The following is a 17,937-nucleotide window of genomic DNA, read 5'->3' as shown; positions in this document are numbered from 1 at the left end:
ATGTTACACGATGTTACACGTTGAAACATGAATCAACTTCGATGATTGTTTTTGAATCGAATAAATAATTAGATTGAATTTAGGTAGATGTGTTACCGGACTATAAGGAAGACTATAAGATCCATTTTAATTAGATTCAATATTCTTATAGTTTCTAACTTTGCACATGACAGGTTCGGAGCAAAATTAGTTAACTTGTTATACACTGCGTTTCACAACTATAGAACCACTCATTTTTGCTTTCCCCTGGTTTAGATAGCTTACCATCGACACGAATGAACAGTCAGAAGTACATCAAAGTACTTTAGAATCATTTACTGCTGCCTTTGCATCAAAAACAATTAGATAATTGGGTAATTTGGCATCTATTCATAAAATCCGGAAGGTCATTGCATGGTTTAATGAATAGGGGCTTCAGATTCTGGCCTGGTCAGCTTGTTTATCAAGTTAAAACCCAGTAAGGAACTTATGAGAAGTGATTGGACGAATAGTAGATGCAGCTTACAAGCAGTATGAGTAATGTGAAGTGCTTAAACGAGCAGTATCCTCTACGTAGAACGAGATACACACTATAACATAACCCAGCTTGACCAAAACCATCCCGAATGGGTTATTTGAACTGATTGAGAACTAATGATGAATTGACGTTAATTTTGTGAAGGAGTCAGAGTTTTTCCATCTGGTTCTATAGTTATGAAACACTGGAATTTTTATTTTTTAAATGTTTCGCGCCTGAGCACAACAATAAAGTTCATATGGCCAGCCTTATAAATGAAGAAAGTTATTGGTTTCTACACTATATACTTCAATTCAACCGACTTCTTACATATCTCTGGAAACTCAGAAAAAATGAGTGGTTCTATTATTGTGAAACGCAGTGTATTTTTCATATATCTTATGATTCATCGAAATCGATTCAAGTCTCAGCGTATAACATGATAGTCTAGAGTTAAAATTATTGATTGATTGATAATATGTCATGATGTTTTCTCTATATTAAAGTAACATGTTTTTACTGATGAGAAAAATTGATAATTGTGTTCGGTATTGGTAATTATCTTATATTACATTGGTGAGTTTTTTTTTCTTTATTTCATCCATACATAACACAGGAGGCTTCTAGTCTAGGATCACAGAGGGCGGTTCTCATCATATCTCGTTCCACTTCGGTATCTCTTATCTGATACGCACCATCCAACGACTGTTTACCATGTTTCTGTCATCATCACTCGGTAAACACTGGTGGAGTGAACAAACAATACCCAACAACCAAACAAAACGGCCCTATTCAGGAGGCCACCAAATCATTATCAAAGAGTTTAACGGTGTAATTATTCAAACATATTCAAAACCAACAGATAACCTAACGGAATCCTACGTCAACTATGCGGTCGTGTCTCGGATACAACCCTCCTGTGATTTTTTAACTTTTCAAACCATTACCTTCTCTTTACACGTCGCAAATGTCCCGGACTGCTTCGGCAGCTTTTTGACCTCGATGAAAAGCTAAGAAGAGCAAGTATCGAAAATGTTGATTTTTGCCTTCTGGGTGTTCCATATCTAAGCCTTAAAACTAATAAAAAATCAAATAACTCAAAAATACAATTAACATAGTTTTGTAGAGCAGAAAGACTTCTATCGAATGAATGCATACCCTTTGCCAAACAGCAAACAAATCGTTGCAAAATAAAAGAAATATAAAAATGCTATGAACTTATTCCCCAACCCCATAAATTGAAATAAATCTGAAACACCCAGCCAAAGGTACACGGTTCATCGAAATTATTAGAAAGCCCTTCGGGCCACATTCTAACCTCAATTTATTTTGTTATTAAAGGCTTTAAACTTGAAAGTTTTTTCGCCTCTAACCACATGCTACTGCACGCTGTAGAAGATGATTCACATTATCATACTCCTATTATACAACCGTTTCATTACACAGTGTCGACAATAAATAAACCTATAACATAAGTACGAAAATAGAGCTGATTGAATAAAACATGTTCTTCTACTAGCATCATCCCTCAAAGTCAGATTTCCCATCCACATTCACCAAGCAGGAACAAGCAATAATCGGGCCACTGCTGATTAAATTTCAATTCTCCGCACGCAAAAAGCGCAAAACGAGAACGATATCGATACGGGGCGTTGCGGTAATTAAAGAAAAAATAATTTACATTAACTCTGATTACACGGTGCTCCAAATTAATCCGTAATCTAGCCATTATGTCGTAAGATGGTCACGGCCAGCCCGGGTGCAAACAAAGATAAGTAAAAAAAAAAAATAGATAGACACAGAAAGAAGGGGTAGTAGCTTATCGTTTCTGATCGAATACATTCCCGAGTGTGCGCCAGCATCACAACATCAACGGCGGCAGCAATCGGCGGGGAAAGCATTTAATTTTAATCGACTTTAATTAATACCTACCAGGATACGAATAGGAAACTACCAGCTCACCGGAGACCTTATTGAACGCCAGTGCCGTAATCACGCAGTCCACGTTGCGCCGGCGATGGAACGAGAGCACCTTGCGGCTGGGCACGTGAAACAGTGCAATCGTAACGGGTTCCGTATCAGCTAATAAAGTTAAATTCATTTAGCACGATCACATCCCCGGCCGTTTGTGTTACAGAATTAATCTTACCGATAATGATCTCCTCTTCACGCCACGGGTGCCAATCGAAGAGCGCCACGTCCTCGCTGCTGATCCAAACCGTCAGTGCACTCAGCTGGCAGTTGGTCCAGCTCCAGATGTACAGATGTCCGGTTTCGTCCGAGGAAGCCAAATACTTGGATGCGTGTGAGAACTTGAGCACCACCAAACGGGACCTGTGCATATGGTTCTCATTGTCCTGGTTCATGTGCTTGAAATCGGCCAGGCGGACGATAACGATCTGACCATTGCCAAGGCCACATGCAAGGTACTGACCGGTACAGTCCCAGGCTAAACAGCTGATATCGCTGTCCAAGTAGGAGAAGATTCTCATTTTCGATATGTTGGCCTTGGTGTTCGGTTGAAAACAGCTGAGCAGCCGTAGAACTGGCCTCGACAGGGAGAAGGTTGCCATGGCAAGCATTTCCCCGGTCGGGTTGAACGCAACGGCGGTGGTATGTAGAGCACAGTAGGCAATTGTGACCTCCGTGTTTGGAGTCCAGATAACCAGCTTTTTGCTGAAAATCGCGGCAATCTGCCCCTTAGCCGACCAGTCGATAATGTTCGTGTACTCCACCTTAATTCTGGGCAAATCGTGTACCGATTCGATGAAAGCAAGGGGCTTCGAGCGGGGCTTGCAGCCCCAGTCCAGTTTGTGCACATTTTTGTACGTCGGCTCCAAATAAATTTCTATCGGTTTCCTAATCTCGAGCTTCTTGCATATCTCCTGATTAGTTGCGTCGCGGAAGTTGAGAATTTTATCCGTGTCGGGATTCAGATTGAACACACTGTTAAAGACGGCTTCGAACGAGTGGGACTTCCAGTAGCCCTTCCGCTCCTTCTGAAAGTAAATCGAAATTGCCATTAGGAACGATGTCGCTGCCGGATTGGCGGTGGACCGCGGGTCAACCATTACCATACGCATCACATCGGTGTTTCTATCGCTTTTACATTCCGCCTTGAAACGGCTCGAACTGGTTTGGGCATAGCGTCGTGGAATAAAACGATCGCCGTAGCGATTCGGCACAAAATCCACCGGTTTCAGAATCTGCAAATGGAGGCAAAAAATAAGAGAAATCTTACGATGAATCAGTAGCCGTTACGATTGTTTCTCTTATTTAGCAGCGGCCGCGGCCGCGGCTGCTAGCTCAAATCCTATACCCCATACACCGGGAGATAACCTTAAAAGCTACCGCAACACGATAACATTGTGTTTTACGAGGCCTAAATGCTACTTAAAATGTCAGGGACCTATTAAAGGAAAGAAGTTTCTATTAAGTGCCGATAACATGCAATTGTGCACGTAATTACGGGTGCACCCCTGCGCGAGCACCAGGCACCAATATTTCTAGTGGTCCCTGTAGGGCTCCCCGTTTTCTTTCTTGCTTCTTGCGTTGTTGTGTTTTTTTTTGTTTTGTATTTTGCCGTTAGATTTATTACTGCCGATGGACGGTGGCGGTGTGCGTCTATCGTAGCGCAATTTAATTACCCGTGCGTCCGATTGTGAGGTTATTTTTTGCTGCCAGATGTGGTTCTGAGGCGGCTTTGTTTTGTTTTGCTCTGATAGTTGCCCAGATTAGGTCAGAATCATCCTTTTGTTCGAATGATAGCAGTTGCGGCAAAAAAGGCTTGCCTAATTAGCAATCGGTACCAGATCTTCAGCACTTTTAGGTTTTTAAAGCGGGACGCCTTCATCTTCTACTTATAGCCAACCGACGATTTATTGTTGTGACATTGGCTTTGCTCACATTGTTGTAAGCAAACTAGTAGGTGACATTTTTCACAAAAATGTTAAAACTTACATTAGTAATACGCAAATGCAATCAACAGTTACAAGTCTCCCCAAGTCTTGTTTTCGTCGGTATTAAACCTATGGTCTGACGTTGAGAACATTGAAAAACCTAGAATATACGTTCGTTGAAACAACGGGAAACGATTAAGTTTTTGTTGAAAAACAAATAATTTGCTTTTGTTGCATTGGTACACATGTCGCAATAATATCCTTACAGTGCCCCTATATGACATAATAGATTTAAATGTTAGACGTGGTTTGGTGTGCTCAAAAACCCTTTGATCATGTTTTTATATCAAAATGGCTGAGAAGATGCTAATTACGAATCTTTTAATTGTTATAGAAGTTGATGTAGATGTTGGTATACCAGTTGGCTCTTGTCATGCAATGTTTTCGAATGTTCGAAGTCGAATGCCAAAACGTCGGCGTTGAAACCAAAGCCCAACTCTCCCAATGGAAGAGTCCAGAAGAGTCAACACTGAAAAAGCACGGCAAGTTCGATTAAATGTCAATAATTTGCAAACTTATTTCTTCGATTACCGTGGCGTAGTGCATCAATAATTCTTACCACAAGGTCGTAAGAAGTATCTAATAGTACCTTTGAATTAATAGCCGTTTGCATGAATTAATGCGAAAAGGCCAGAATTGTTTACTGTTGTTTATTGATAACCAATCCATGGCTTCTGCATCACGATAATACACCTGCTCATCGTTTCATCGTTGCATGTAGGATATTTTTGGTCAAAAACAACACCACAATCTTGGGGGTCTTCGTAGCCACATTGGTTGCACGTTCACTTACTAAGCGATCGATCGTGAGCTCAAAACTCAGGGCCCTCAATTAATCATCTTTGTGTTGTTATAGAACAACTATGTCCACGCAACCATCATCAGCGATGAAGATCGATCCACGGTCGAAATAAGATCGATTCATCCATACAACTGCTCTGCTCTGCAAGACACTTCGGGCTGCTGTTCTATAAATAACTCAACAATAATGCATCAACTGTCTCCGCTGTCCGCTAATTGAATAATGGAAGAACAGAAGGAAAACTCTTACGTCTAAATGGCTACTGTGTAAATGTGGCGAAGCGGTTTACTTAGTGCATTACGGTCGGCGGCCAACTCAGATTGCATCACCTTGTCGGCTTGAGGCCGCCTCGGTTCCTCATCCTCGATAGATTGGGACTACGCCCCCAGTACAGTAATAAAAGTTTATTACGAAAAAATAAATTCACAATAAAAATTGCACTTCAGTTCCGTAATACGTATGTACCAACAGCTTTCTTTTAAGTGAACTGACGCAGTAGCCATATGAATAGATAAATGAATATAACGTATATACCGTATACCGATATACATATTATACGTTATAAAAACTGCATTCCTCCATTTTCACTTTCGCTATTTCTCAAATTGTACTACCCACGAAAAATACGAATTTTTCGGATGGAAATGAACGTACAAGACAAATATGATCACTCATCAGAAATCAGAATTAAATATACAAATACTTCCAAATAATAAAATTTGCTTATCATTCGGATATATCCTCCTTTCGGGTAAGTCTCGCATTCAGGTAATTGTTACATTCGGGTAACCGTTGCATTCGGGTAAATGTTACATTCGGGCAACTGCTACATTCGGGTAATTGTTACATTCGGGTAAATGTAGTATTCGGGTAAGTGTCAATTCGGGTAGATGTTACATTCGGGTAACTGTCGCATTCGGGTATTTGTTACATTCGGGTGAGTGGAATTCGGGTGAATGTCTTTCGGTTAACTGTCTTTCGGGTGAGAGGGTTTCGGGTAAATGTGATACAATCGAAAAAACATCCTATGCCAAATTTCAGCACAATCGGACTTAAGAGAGAGTGGCGCAAAGCGGTCAAAGTTTGAGCTGTTTGAAAACCTTAACTTTCTAATGAACAGTGATTCATGAAATTTATTTGCATTTATAAATAATATACGAAATAATAAGCAAACAAATTTGATAAAACGAATGCGTAGTCCTACGTCCTGAGCGGTCGTATCATGGATACAACCCCCAATATTTTTTTTCAATGAATAAAATTACCCAAGGGGAGAGTAAATGAAATCGGGGTTTTCGAAAAAAAAAAGTTTGATGCCAAATGTCTTAAAATGGCATGAAACGACGAGATCTAGTGTCATCCAAAAAAAATTGTTTGTCAAAAATCGGCACTCTGGGACTTTTTTCGGAATACGAAACGAAAAGTATGGTTTAAGGTATTGGGAAACGTTGTCGCATCATCTAGATAACACCTGGTACCCTCAGTTTATCAGATTATGAGCTGCAGAGCAACACTTTGCCGAATATGAAGTTGTCGAAAAATGAGTCAGCGAATGGTTGAACCAAAAGAAAATCATTAGTGGAAAGGAATCCATAATTTTCCTGAGAGATGGGCGAAATGTGTAGAATCAAACGTGGATTACTTCGAATAAAAACATGTTGAGGTTCTCCTGAAAATGATGTGTTTTCTTATGTTATTATCTTATTTTCTGTGTTATTAATAATAAAAGTATGTTACAGAAACGTCCTACGTCAAAATAAAGCGGGTGATGTTCAAAATACGACCGCATTATTGAGGGAATTATCAAATTAATTAAAATTATTATTTTAGAATGAATAATGTTACATAAATCAAGGTAGCGATACGAGTATGATGAACTGCATACTGCATGAACCGAACCTCGAGATCATCCGTAGTATATTTCCAGCAAGGCAAAACAGTGTGGTCCGCATCGGTCCATGTGGATTGACAATGATCTTTTTGTTAGGAGAGCGTTGATCACTGAGACCAACAGTGAAAAAGTAACAAAATTTCAAAAAAAAATGGTTTATTTTCAGATGTATTACAAAAATGTGAATACTTTCATTCGAATTCATTCGAATTCAATTCTATTCAATCAAATGAATCAAATTTTTTATCTAATGAATATGAGTGGGAACTCGTATACGTGTCATGTCACAGACCGAGAATTGAACTTGTCCTAATATTGTTATTCTTCAGCTTCATACAATTTCAATAGTCATGTAATTCATCCTTCTTGAAAAGTGTAATTTTTGATACTCCAACACAAATGAAAAAATCGACTTTTTCCTGTTATTAACTTAACACATTGCGGACCGTTCACGAGATTTCGCGTGTTTCGCGTTTCATCTGTTACGTTGATATATCAATCAGAATATACCATAACTACATGCACGGAACAAACATATTTTTTCACTTTTCTTGCAGTTCTAGCGTGTTTTTCAGTTTTTTTTTTCGAAGAGCAGAATTAATAACGACCTCATGACAAAATTCTGGAATATAAAGTTCGTATATTTCTAATATCCTTTGTCTGAGTGTTCTTGGTAAAGTTAGAATTAATGCTTGTTTTACGATGGGGAATAAAAATATGGTATAAAGGGCGAACACGAAATTATTGCGACACCGAAAATGTCATGCCAATTTTCTTATAATGTTTAGAATCAAACCAAAAATTTAGGGTAGTTTTATACATATATTAACTTCAAAAAATCAAAAGAAAAGTTAATCGATGGAGTGTAAAATTGAACGCATTTTCGCTTGATGCCCTCATCACTTGATGTTGTTTTTTTGATATAAAGGGTGTGTCACATCAAATTGCATCACGGAAAAAATGTTGTAGAAATTCGCCCAGTAGACCGATCCTTTTGAAAATTTTAGACAGTAAAATAAAAACTATTAAACAACTTTTGGCATTTTCTTTTTATTCATACTTCGAGCCCAAGCCCGTATGCTCGCACCTTCCTCTTTACCCCGTCCATAAGGTTCTGTACAACGTCAGGTTGTAGTTATTTTTGAACAGAAATCCATTTTCTCTTGAAGTCCGCCTCCGATTTGACAACTTTTGGGTTCTTCCGGAGGGCCTGCTTCATAATCGCCCAATATTTCTCTATTGGCCGAAGCTCCGGCTCGTTGGGCGGGTTCATTTCCTTTGGCACGAAGGTGACCCCGTTGGCTTCGTACCACTCCAACACGTCCTTTGAATAGTGGCACGAAGCGAGATCCGGCCAGAAGATGGTCGGGCCCTCGTGCTGCTTCAATAGTGATAGTAAGCGCTTCTGTAGGCACTCCTTAAGGTAAACCTGCCCGTTTACCGTGCCGGTCATCACGAAGGGGGCGCTCCGCTTTCCGCAAGAGCAGATCGCTTGCCACACCATGTACTTTTTGGCAAACTTGGATAGTTTCTGCTTGCGAATCTCCTCCGGAACGCTGAATTTGTCCTCTGCGGAGAAGAACAACAGGCCCGGCAGCTGACGAAAGTCCGCTTTGACGTAGGTTTCGTCGTCCATTACCAGGCAATGCGGCTTCGTCAGCATTTCGGTGTACAGCTTCCGGGCTCGCGTCTTCCCCACCATGTTTTGCCTTTCGTCGCGGTTAGGAGCCTTCTGAACCTTGTATGTACGCAGGCCCTCCCGCTGCTTGGTCCGCTGGACGAATGAACTTGACAAATTCAGCTTATTGGCGACATCCCGGACCGAACTTCTCGGATCACGTCTAAACTGCTTAACTACGCGCTTGTGATCTTTTTCACTAACGGAGCATCCATTTTTGCCGTTCTTCACCTTCCGGTCGATGGTTAGGTTCTCGAAGTATCGTTTTAGTACTTAATTCACGACGCTCTTTTTCGTTCGACGACATTTTTCCAAATTTACGAAAAATTGACAGTGAAGCATGACCAACGTAATCTATACACTCTTATCTGATTATAAACGAAAGCTGAAGATATAATTCCTAAAAATTAAATTTCTACAGCGTTTTTTCCGTGATGCAATTTGATGTGACACACCCTTTATTCTGACCGATAGGAATGTTGAATCCTTACAATTTAAACAATGGCATTCGTTGCATCATGGATTTAGTGGAATTGGAAACTCAAGAATTCATAGACATGTTTCTGGATAAATTATCTGATTTATCACCACATCATTTCATAGCTGAACAACAAGGGAGATATTTGAAATATGTGAAAACTAACTTGAAAGTGACGGAATGTGTAATAATTTGTGATTTTTCTGAAAATATTTCATTTGTTGTACAAGACCCTATTCACACATTTTCTATTTATTATAAGGATGATCATACTTCAGATTTAAAGTTTCACCAGTTTCAATCGCGGAGTCTTCCAAGCATAACCACGTTGCAGTTCGTTTATTCATAGTAGATTGTGTAAATTTTATCAAAAGGAAGTTGCCTGACTATAAGAAAATTCACTTTTTCTCAGATGGATCAGGTAGTCAGTACAAAAATAAGATGACAGCCTTTAATTTGTGCCAAAGGAGAAAAGGGTTTGGTATAGATGCGGAGTGTAACTTTTCGCCACATACCATCGGAAAGGTCCATGTGACCTTTAGGAGGAGTTTTGAAGCGGAATGCTGCTAAAGCAAGCAACTGCAAAACAACTGCAAAAGAACTTTATACATGGGCGATTTCCAAAACAGATTCGAAAATGCACTATGGTTTTTTTTTCAGAGACAAGTTATAAAGCAATGGAAAGAAAACTTAAAACCCGTTATAATCATGTGAAGAAAATTTCCGGAACTCAGTTATATTATAGTTTAAGACCGGAAAATGAATCTCGTTCTCGAAAGAAGAACATTCTGTGAAACTGTAAAAGTAGTTTTAAGCATGTTTTATACCTAGATTAAAAAATATGAAAAATATAACAGATGGATTTTAATTCCTACCCACTACCCACAGTCTCTACATTTCTTGCCTTTACCTGAGATATCTTTACCTGATACATGTTTTTCCTTGTCCCTAATCTCTACCAATAACTATACCTATTCCTATTTTATACCCATTAAGCTACCTGCGCAAAAAAAAACATTTTAACTTTGAAAAATCATAACTCAAAAACTAAAAAAACCTTCTGATTTTTGTATATGTTATGTGAAAAAACTCAGCTTTCGAGAAAAAATATGAAAAATATAGCGCCCTTGTTCCCGAAACCATGTAAGCCATAAATAATAAATACAATGAATAATTACGGAATAATTGCGGTAAACTTTGAAAAATCATAACTAGAAAACAAAAAAACGCCTCTCTGGTTTCGAGATATGTTATGCAAAAAATTAATAGCTTTCCAAAAAAAATATAAAAAATATAGTGCCTTTGGTCCCGTGACCATGAAAACTATAAGTAATAAATGCAATGAATAATTACGAAATAATTACGGTAAACTTTGAAAAATCATAACTTTTTTTTTTTATAAATTCGTTTATTTTTACAGGCTCAGTTACTTAAGTTTAAAGGAGCCGAATTCTTAAATATAATTTTGAAACTATATATATAAACAATATTCTTACATCTATGGTTAGTAAGGTTGAAAACCGATTACTCGCGGTGTACTCGAGTTTAGAAGGGTGACATATTTTTAGGAGAAGGATGGGATATAAGGAAATTGTAACAATGTTGATGAACACTCAATTCTTAAATCTATTCGTATATCTATAGTTTATTTACATTTCAACTTATTCTACTATTTATAGCAAGGGGACGAATTACCCGCAAAGGAAGGAAAGGAGGGTACAAAGAAATCATAACTTAAAAACAAAAAAAAAGCCTCTCTGGTTTCGAGATATGTTATGTAAAAAATTCTCAGCTTTCCAAAAATATATAAAACAATATAGCGCCTTTTGTCCCGGGACCATGAAAACTATAAAAAATACAAATACAACTATTAATAACGAAACCAAAATTAGAATTTTGTGCAACTCTGGTTTTTTTCAAAAAAGATTAATTGGCTTTAATTTTATATGTCGATCATTTCACTAGGCTCAGTAGTTCAAAAGTTATGAAGTTTTGAAAAGAGTAATTTTTTTTTAAAATGGAAAAATTTGATTTTTCGGACCACCCTAAAATGGAAATGATCACTCTAACAAAAAATAAAAAATTAGATTCTAATGGTTTGCGACACTTCCTACGACAATCTGGGAACCACTATATCGGTTTGACATGGATTGGCTGAATGACTATATGATTTTTTTGTAGCCTTTATTATATTATATGTCTCAAGTTAATAAGAGAGAGTTGGATCAGCATGAACTGTTTATGTGAAATCGACGTGGATTTAATCTATATTAGGGAATTAAGTTCAATGAAATATATTTATTTCTAATAAGGATAAAACGACTTCGTCAGATTTAATACGCTGAGGTCAGCATTGTATTTGTATATTTACTTAAATTTTCTTTAAAAAATTTCTTAAATACGTCATTAAATTTACTTAAATATACGATGCTGACCTTTGCGTATTAAATCTGACGAAGTCGTTTAATTTTTTGCCCACAAAACGTTCAAGTTATGTTAAATGAACAGTTCATTCGAAGCCTCCGTTTGTGGAACTCATTCTCTCGCAGCATCCCTTCGAGAGGCCAACATAATGACAATCGATCAGTTTGGTCGGAGAGATATCACCCAACACAACAAATGCACCTCATAAGCGTGCCACACGACCATTGAATTCACGCTACTTCAGAGCACGCGCGCGCTATCGATTCGCGAGAAAGGAGGAGAATTCACCTCTCCTCTCGCGCAGCATCCAAACAGCTGTTCCAATCACACAATCGCTCCCTCTCTGCCCAGTTATGGCGGAGGTTATTCGCGATACGCGGTTCATTGACTTCCAGAGAGATAGCGGCCGACAGTACGTTCCGCGTTGAATTGGCAGCCCACGGCGGGAAGAGAGTGAGTTGCATCGCAGCATCGCGACTAGGAAAAAAAAGAGGGCTGATCTAGTTCCAATCAGCTGCCCTGGCCGAGGTTCACTAGACTTCGAATTCTAATCGGCCGCGTTTTTGCGCCGGGGAGTAAGCTAGGCTCTCTTTCTCCTAGTTTCGATACGCTAGCCGTTCTCTCTTTGGCCACCGACAGTTGGGACCTCAAGCGCGCTATTGGAGGGGTCAGTTACGGCGTTCGAGCTGCTCCTTGACGGCGGACCGATCTCGACCGATCGAGTGTGGACAAGGTGGTGTTGTTGATAGTTTTGCACATGCTGCCGCTGCCACTGCCGCTAGTAATTGTTCGTCGCGCAATCGGATTAGGCCAATTCGCGCACGCATCGGTCGGGATTCGAGCTGAACTAGAACAAACTAAGTGGGAAGTCGGTGGTTTCGGATCCTCGACCTCCTCGGTGGCTCGGTGGCTGGCTGCAGATCGCTGCAGCCCAGTGCATTTATTTAGTAAATGTGTAGTGTTTGAGGGAAGCGGTTGACGTTAGAGGTTTGCCGATCGCTACGTCCAGTTCGTAACTAGTTTTGTTCATTTTATTATACGTCCCGGACAGTTATGATTGCCGTGTGGAGCCGCGGCGAAAACGGATGTTACGAGTAATCAAATCATATCGTGTGAGTGTGAGAAAACAGCCCGACTGATTGTTCGATCGCGACAGGAAGTTGAGGCCCGCCGTACGCTTGCCAGAGGATGTTTTTCGAGATAAGCCAGGGCAACTCCGGTGAGTTGAGGAAAACAAAAACAAGTTCGCCCAAATCGAAAGAAAGTGCGTTGCCAGATGATGAAAGTGACCAGAGCGAATTTCGGAATTTCTCAATCTAACAGTGTGACGGCGTCTATCAAAGAAAATGAATAGTCACAGTGATTGGTTCAGAGGGGGGCGGCAAGCCGAAAATAAAAACCAGATTCCGTGGACGTGAAGGCTCCCAGCAGGGCCCTCTAAACAAAACGTAAACGAGATGACCGTGATAGGGGCACAGACGACGAACTCGGAGACTTTCCGAAAAGCGCGTGCTGATGATATCAATCAAAAAATGCAAACCAGACTCGCGGAGGATGTCGTTTTGGCTGAGGAAGAGTGAGTGAAGGAGAGTGAATGATAAAATAAAAACGAAACGAGGCGCGGAATCAACTCCGATAGTTGTTTGGTAAGTTTGGAAATGGTCTTATTGGTTGGGTGGTATTTGTTCTTTGATCAATCATTCCGAGGCCTAAATTGTGGACTGCTCGGACATAACTAATTCATCATCGTTGTGATGGATTCGAACGTTTAGCAGTAGACTTGTTATTCAAAATATCTCGGATGAAGCGTTGTTCTTGTTTTTTTTTAGTTTTTGTCACACCATGTTATTATTTTATTTATTGGGTCTTTTCGTGAACTACTTTTATATTTGAATATATGGCTTGAAGTAGAATGGGAAGACTATCGTATAGTTAATGGGAGAAAAGTGAAGAGAAAATGAAAAACATGGAAGAATTTGTTTAACATTTACGTTATCGACAAATTCTGTTCTCATTTTTCGCATTGAATTAGCGCTTCGTAAGGAAAAAAAATCAACCGGTTCTGAATATAGAATACATAAAAGCAATTCCATATGAAATCGACAAATGACAAAACATGAGTATTTTTGAGTCGAATGAAAGTTTGTATTCCGTTTGGAATGAATGAAATATGATTTTTCCACAGCAATTGGGAATTTTTCGACTACTTGAGTCGTAACTCTTCAATAGGGCGTATCGATTTTAGTAAGTCAGATCTTTGATAATTTAAAGTGTCTTAGAGAGAGTTATACAGTATTGATTTTTAAACGTGAAAATAATATGCTCTGAGAATAAAATAGTACTCTTTTTTTTATTTACAAAAAAAAACTTTAATTTGCAATATCTAAAATACGTATTCTTTATTTATTTTTTAAATTCACATCGAAATTTTATGGATTTTCGAAACTTTGAATTTTCGTATCTTAACAATCAATTTTAGTCACAAATTATGAGTCCTGATATGATTTAAAACAAAAATTGTAAAGGGTTGGATCTAGGACACGACCGCATATTTTCGACGTAGAACTACGCAATTATATTATGCAGTTATCGAACTGCGAAAGTTCATTCACTTCTAGTATCTGAAATGACGATTTTCCTAGGCTTCATAGTTTAAAAGTACCTTTTAGGGAAACATATTCTGGTCTGCACAACGACAAGCGAGTACAAAAGTGCTCAACACCAAAAAATATCCCGACTTACATGTATTTTTTGCAAAGCGGATTTCACCAGGCACATTAATTTGAAAGTCCGTGTTAGGAAAATACAGCTCAGTGGGAAAAAATACCCCCGACTTGCATGTTTTGACAAAGCGGATTCCCCCAGGCACATTGATTTTGTAGTCCGTGTTAGGGAAACGCAGCTCGGCTTGACATTTTACAGTTCTTCAATTATTCATCGCATGAAAAATAACATTTTATTTATTGTGATAGACGCGTGGAAAAATTTCTACCAATTGATACAATCATCTTTCCGATCTATTAAAAAATGTTCGAGTTATAAGCATTCGAAATACGGGTAGGGTTAGCACACAAATCGGCAGAACAACATATTCAGTATGGGAAAAAAGTAAGTTCTTCCAATTTTCATGAATTTGAACCGTTTTGTAATGTATAGCTATACATTGTAATGTATAGCATATCAAACAAATCTTAGAGAATTTCCGATTCGATTGGTATGCAAATCATGAGAATTCGTTCACAGTGAAAATAGCTAATAACGTGAACTTTAGTTCATAAAAACGTGACCTGTTTTCCGATTTGGCACCCTTCCTGAAAGACGTAGCTCTACGTCAAAAGACAATTTTTACTATCTAGAGCACAATGCGTTTCTTCACTTCCAACTTAATACTAATCTTACATTTGATTTTTCCTGAGAAATGAACGTGGTATTCTTGTCCCATCCTGATCGTGGGGTTGTTTATGCTTTCGTGGTGAGCCGTGAGATTGTTTATCCAGAATCGGGAATCGTTTATCCGGAACTCTGCATGGCCGACATGGAAAGAAGGAATGAGAATGGTTTAGTTCATAATATAGCCGCTAGGGCGCGCTATGATCAAGAAAAATCAAAACGAGAAAAAAATCAACTTGGGAATATTTTCTAAATGCATTGTGTCTTATCCAAAGTTGATCCAATGATTCCTGATCATATCGGGATGACAATAGTTTTTAATTCATAATTTTACCGCTAGGTTAAAGTGGGCAAAAAGTAATCAAATCGAAGTAAAATTGATAACTCCTCCGGAGTACTTTTTTTTGTCTTTTGAGAAGTTGATCTTATGATCCCTGGGTAAAACGGAGTGACCAAACCTTAGTTCATAATACCAATAGCATAGTGGTCAGAAAATAAATGCAGAAAAAAATATAACTTCTCAGGAATGCTTTCTAGAAACATTATATCTTCTACAGAGTTGATCTTATGATCCATAGATCCATAACGGGTTGACAATAGCTTAACAGTTCGGCTGAAAAGTTCATAAGGTTGACGTCTAGATGGCAAATCTTGCGAAAATCTACTGGACTATCACAAAACACCACCTTTCAATGGATACGTGTCAAAACTTGACAGCAATCAGTCGATTGGTTCGTTAGTTACAGCATTGAGGATGAAGCAACTTTTGTTATTGTGAAAAAAATGGGAAAATCGCAAATCAATGAAAACGATGGCAAAATTGCATTGCTTGCTTCCGCATCTACCGTATTCTCAAGATCTGGCCACCAGCGACTATTTCCTGTTCGCAGACCTGAAGAGAATGATCGCTGGCAAGAAATTTAAGACCGATGATGAAGTTATTACCGAAACTGAGGCCTATTTTGAGGAAAAACCGAAAGAGTACTATAAAAATGGTATCAAGTTGCAAAAACGCTATAATCGCTGTATCGCCCTCAAAGGCATTTATGTTGAATAAAAAACAGGAAGTGGGTTATATCTATGGTATAATCGCAAGGGTGACGTAGGACTATCGTTGATTTAGAGATCATTTGTTTGAAGTTGAATCTAAATCCATTCTGAATGAATGAATAAATGAATATTTGGGGGACTTCGAAAACGAGAGCGTTACGTTGGAGGCACAAGGTTTTATGCATCCAATATAGGATACGAAAAACCTTGTTCTGAAGAATAATCTTCAGAAGCTAACCTGCTAACTGTACTTGATTGACAAATCACAAACCCAAATGTATTATATGGATATTTTATGGATAGAAAACATTAAAATAAACTCTTTCGCTTGAATGTAATTTTCAATTCAAAGGGGAACTGGCAGATTATTTTCCACCAACGATTAGATATTTCCACATTTTCCTCGATACTGGAAGCCCACCAGTGGTTAATACTAACTCGATAAACACCTGTTAATAGTACTTGATTGAAAAATATTTGGTCACTGTGTTACATGGATAGAAAACATTCAAATAAACTCTTTCACATGAATGTATTTTGAAAATTCTCAAAGGAACTGGCAGATTATTTTCCAGCAATGATCAGATCTTTCCGGAACTTTCTCGATGCTGAATGGCATCCTAACGGAAAGAGTTCTGCGCGTGTATGTGTCGATCCTTCGCCGTCCACCTCCTCCAGCACGTTAGGCAACGATGTTGTCTTGTCGATGTCCTCACGAAAAATGAATGTGTCTCACCACCAGAATATCGCTTAAGTATGCTTTTTGTGTGTGATTGAATCGAGAGAAGGTGTGGTTTACGATGGCAATTTTTAAGGCAAACTAGAGGGGAATGAACTCTCTGAGCTCGGAACTTTCGGCGACTGAGCAATAATCGATTGCGGGCGCATACAATATTGGATACGGAAATATCCTACTGATGGGGAAGAATAATCTTCTGAAGCTATCCTGTTAATTGCGATTGATTGAAAAATCACAAAACCAAATGTATTTGGTCACAGTGTTACATGGATAGAAAACATTCAAATAAACTCTTTCACATGAATGTATTTTTAAATTTCCAGAGGAACTGGCAGATTATTTTCAGTAACGATTAGATATTTCCACATTTTCCTCGATACTGGAAGCCCACCAGTGGTTAATGCCAACTCGATAACCACCTGTTAATAGCACTTGATTGAAACATATTTGGTCACAGTGTTACATGGATAGAAAACATTCAATTAAACTCTTTCACATGAATGTATTTTTAAATTCCTAGAGGAACTGGCAGATTATTTTCCGGATCTTTCTCGATGTTGAATGGCATCCAAACGGAAAGAATTCCGTGCGTGTATGTGTGTGTGTAGCGGCTGCTTCGATGGTCACCTTCTCTTCTCCTGAAGGATCGGCTTCTCTGTGCTCCCTCACAGGTTCAAACAAACTGCCTGCGGTTCAGGGCAGATCTCGATCCTTCGCCGTCCAGCACCCTCAGCAACGATGTTGTCTTGTCGATGTCCTCACGAAAAATGAATGCGTCTCACCACCAGAATATCGCTTAAGTATGCTTTTTGTGTGTGATTGAATCGAGAGAAGGTGTGGTTTACGATGGCAATTTGGAAGGCAAACTAGAGGGGAATGAACTCTCTGAGCTCGGAACTTTCGGCGACTGAGCAATAATCGATTGCGGGCGCATACAATATTGGATACGGAAATATCCTACTGATGGGGAAGAATAATCTTCTGAAGCTATCCTGTTAATTGCGATTGTGCACAAAGGTGCTAGGGTGCA

At 38.9% G+C, this 17,937-nt stretch overlaps 1 protein-coding gene across 8 annotated transcripts in view; it reads right to left on the bottom strand.

Moving 5' to 3' along the window:
- LOC129769042 (protein cortex) overlaps positions 1 to 17,937 on the bottom strand; it is a 218,902-nt gene that overhangs the window by 92,851 nt on the left and 108,114 nt on the right. For 5 of the 8 annotated variants that reach the window (XR_008741798.1, XR_008741799.1, XM_055771049.1 and 2 more), the window contains 3 exons: positions 3,571 to 3,702; positions 2,646 to 3,495; positions 2,429 to 2,578 (listed from right to left, as the gene is read on the bottom strand). Coding sequence is in view for 6 of the 8 variants with exons in the window: in XM_055771049.1 (XP_055627024.1) it covers positions 2,429 to 2,578; positions 2,646 to 3,495; positions 3,571 to 3,702 (1,132 nt within the window). In the remaining 2 variants the exon portion in view is untranslated. Of the gene's footprint in view, positions 1 to 2,428; positions 2,579 to 2,645; positions 3,496 to 3,570; positions 3,703 to 15,127; positions 15,251 to 17,937 lie in introns of all 8 variants that reach the window. The other 3 variants (XM_055771052.1, XM_055771053.1, XM_055771051.1) reach the window with 2 other exon arrangements.

The sequence above is a fragment of the Toxorhynchites rutilus genome, chromosome 2, assembly GCF_029784135.1.
Source record: "Toxorhynchites rutilus septentrionalis strain SRP chromosome 2, ASM2978413v1, whole genome shotgun sequence".
Classification (NCBI taxonomy): Eukaryota; Metazoa; Arthropoda; class Insecta; order Diptera; family Culicidae; genus Toxorhynchites; species Toxorhynchites rutilus.
The sequence above is the reverse complement of the archived record's forward strand: the minus strand, read 5'-3'. Positions and strand labels throughout refer to the sequence as shown.